The sequence below is a fragment of the Frankliniella occidentalis genome, unplaced genomic scaffold (genome assembly GCF_000697945.3).
Source record: "Frankliniella occidentalis isolate FOCC.00 unplaced genomic scaffold, Focc_3.1 Scaffold3, whole genome shotgun sequence".
NCBI classification, from domain to species: domain Eukaryota; kingdom Metazoa; phylum Arthropoda; class Insecta; order Thysanoptera; family Thripidae; genus Frankliniella; species Frankliniella occidentalis.
The window spans coordinates 4228378-4231112 of record NW_026267133.1 but is presented as its reverse complement, the minus strand read 5'-3'; the positions used below and the strand labels follow the sequence as shown (position 1 = coordinate 4231112).

Below are 2735 nucleotides of genomic sequence, written 5' to 3'. Positions count from 1 at the left end.
TCTCTCTCTCTCTCTCTCTCTCTCTCTCTCTCTCTCTCTCTTGGGCGCACCCTGGGCCGACGCGGCGTGGCCTTTTGGCCCCGGCGTGACGGAGTGAAGGGGGTGCCTTTCGCCAACAGAATTGCCTACCTCCCAGGCGCTAAAGGCGGCCGATTAGTGTGTTTAAAGGGTACTGTTCATTTGAGCTTGGCATTATAGACCTGTGTGTATGGGTTTGTAGTGCCAATCTCAAAGTTTATGGTTCAAATACTATGTGTGGGTGTGATTTTTTTTTTCTCTCTCTCTCTCTCTGTCATTGTTGCGAGAGGCTTTGATTTTTATTTTTCTCGATTTTTTGGGGTAAATGAGGAAGCAAAAGGATTTTACATACATGTTATTTTATTGATTAAATACGAGAAGTGATATACATGTAGGTGTGATGATACAATACGGCGACAGAGTACATGACATCATGTAAGACACAGTACAGACAGTAGCCAATATGTACAACATAATAGACCAAGAGACATTTAAAAAGTCTTATTATAAAAATATTGGATTGAAGGTGGGTGGCAGCAAGTACAAACATATATACAGACACGCCCAAAAACAATGCTTTGACAAACTTATGCATGGCCTTAAAATCTATGATACATGTGACCCACTGTGGGCAGCCGTTTTCCAAATACATTTGAATGAACTTTTCGGCGATGATATTAAGACAATGCATAGCTGCAGAGGCCCCGATCATGGCTGTGTACAAAGCTTCGTATCCGATAAGAATGAGTACAAACAGTCGAGCCCACGGCTGTGTTGGCATAGCAAGCCAGGCTCCAAGAATACAGAAAACATTTGCACACAACGCCATGACCAGTTTAATCAGAATGTATTCCATGCTCCGCGAATCGTCATCAGCCCCTGAAAGTGCGAGCTCGAATTACAATTTTTAAAAACAGTGAGGTTCCTCAGAGAGTGACAGGCGGGCAAATTTTCTACGGAGGTAATCCAACGTCAGCGAATCAAGTCCTGCAAAGGCAATTATGGTTTTGGTATAAGGCTTTTTGGAAAGTACTCCTGCATTTCCTTTGCAAGATCAGGTTTCGCCTGAAGATGGTGTACCATAGCCGCCAATCTCTGAGGGTACAGGTGTACAATTTCATATGCTGCTCTCATGTTGTGGTAGCATGGCATTTTAAAATCACGCTCTTCACCAAAAGCCACAAAATTATAAGTGATGTCATCTCCAAAGACCCAGTCATCAAAAATTTCTCCAATTTTGTCAATTTTACTTTGCAGCGTCTTGACATCGTGACAACGCTCAAGGAAATGGGTCAGCAGAGTGCACATCATTTTGGGCAGGTGAGCCATGCGGGCCTCAATGTCCGCCATATAAGCATAAAACATACGCGCCCGTTTCCAAAGAGTTTCCCATGTGTTCTGCCCGAGATACACATAGCCTCCCTTTTCTCCATGCAGAGGGGAAATCTGTACCACAGGTTTCCCCTCGGCAATGGCACACCGATACTCGTGGAAGGCCGAGTACTTTGTGCGTACAGTATAGGAGGGGTTCTCCATGTGCTCCGCGACAGAACAGCGCCAGGTAAGACAGCAAAGTTGTTCAAACTCTTGAAACGTGAGCGTCACTCCGTGCCCTTGACTATTTTCTATCGACACAAACGGAAGCAACCCCCTGTCCAAGTCTATCCCCATCACAATCTTTTTAGATTTGGACGCGTTAAGCGGTACGGTCATATCCAAAATAGCCGTGTAGCGTGGCTTCTTCTTCGTCACTATGACCGAGTTCAGGACCACACTGTGGCACCACCTGGTGGCCTCAGTGTACCAGCGGTAACTATCCGTACCTGGTGTCGGTGGTGAGGGTCCAAGCGTAGTTTGCTGCGAGTCGATCGATGAAGTGGCCGAATCCTGTGACAAGGATGACGAAGACGAGGAGGGCAAGGATTCCCCAGCAGTTGGAGAGTGGGTCTTCCTCGCAGAGGACTCGATACAGATGGTTCCTTCGCCAAGAAAAAGGGGAGTCAGCCGGCGACGCGGAACCTTCCTCATCGGGGTCTCGCATGGAGATTCGGACGCTGGGCGTTTCCGGTCCTCCTCCTGGAAGAACAGAGAACAGATACTATGAGTCCTATGATGCAGTTTTTTTCACGTAAAGAAAAAGTGCAACGGATACCTTACCTTGGCGACATCAGCAGCTTGCTCGGCGCTTGGAGCATCAGCAGCAGCAGCAGCAGATTTCTCGGCTTCAGCAACACAGTTGCTAAGCACGAGGTTTTCCTTGTTGAGAATCGCAGGACACTTGGGGCACGTTTCGTCCCAGCAAGGCTCAAAGTCTCTTCCGGGATTGGTAGAGCACATGGGCTGTAAGCAGAGGAAACGCAGGATTGAAAATCCGAGTGCGAGAGAGAGAGAGAAAGAGAGAAAGAGAGAGAGAAACTCACCCGTCCAAGACCACACTCGTCCACTCCAGCGGCGGTGGTGGCGTTGGCGGTAGGGGGCAGCAGGTTGACGGCGGCCATGATGAGGAAGTGCAGGAGGTGCGTGCAGCTGAGGCTGATGTGCAGGCAAGGGCAGCTCGGAGCAGAGTGACGATGATCGTTGAGCTCGGTGTTGAGGCAGTCTCTCATACCCCCACCAAGTGCTCCCCCACCCTAGCGCGGGGCCTAAGGGTGGGGTAGCGTAGGTGTGGTGGGGGGCGTCGGTCGGGGCGGCAGTCTCTCATACCCCCACCAAGTGCA

General features: G+C 49.3%; 1 protein-coding gene across 1 annotated transcript; it reads right to left on the bottom strand.

Annotated features, from left to right (window-relative positions):
• Positions 1–279: 279 nt before the first annotated feature.
• On the bottom strand, positions 280–2700 carry LOC127749183 (uncharacterized). Its single transcript, XM_052266345.1, has 2 exons — positions 2176–2700; positions 280–2094 (listed from the first exon to the last, which is right to left on the bottom strand). The coding sequence occupies exons 1-2, from the start codon at positions 2353–2355 to the stop codon at positions 1018–1020; spliced, it is 1257 nt and encodes a 418-aa protein (XP_052122305.1). The 5' UTR covers positions 2356–2700; the 3' UTR covers positions 280–1017.
• Positions 2701–2735: the final 35 nt, after the last annotated feature.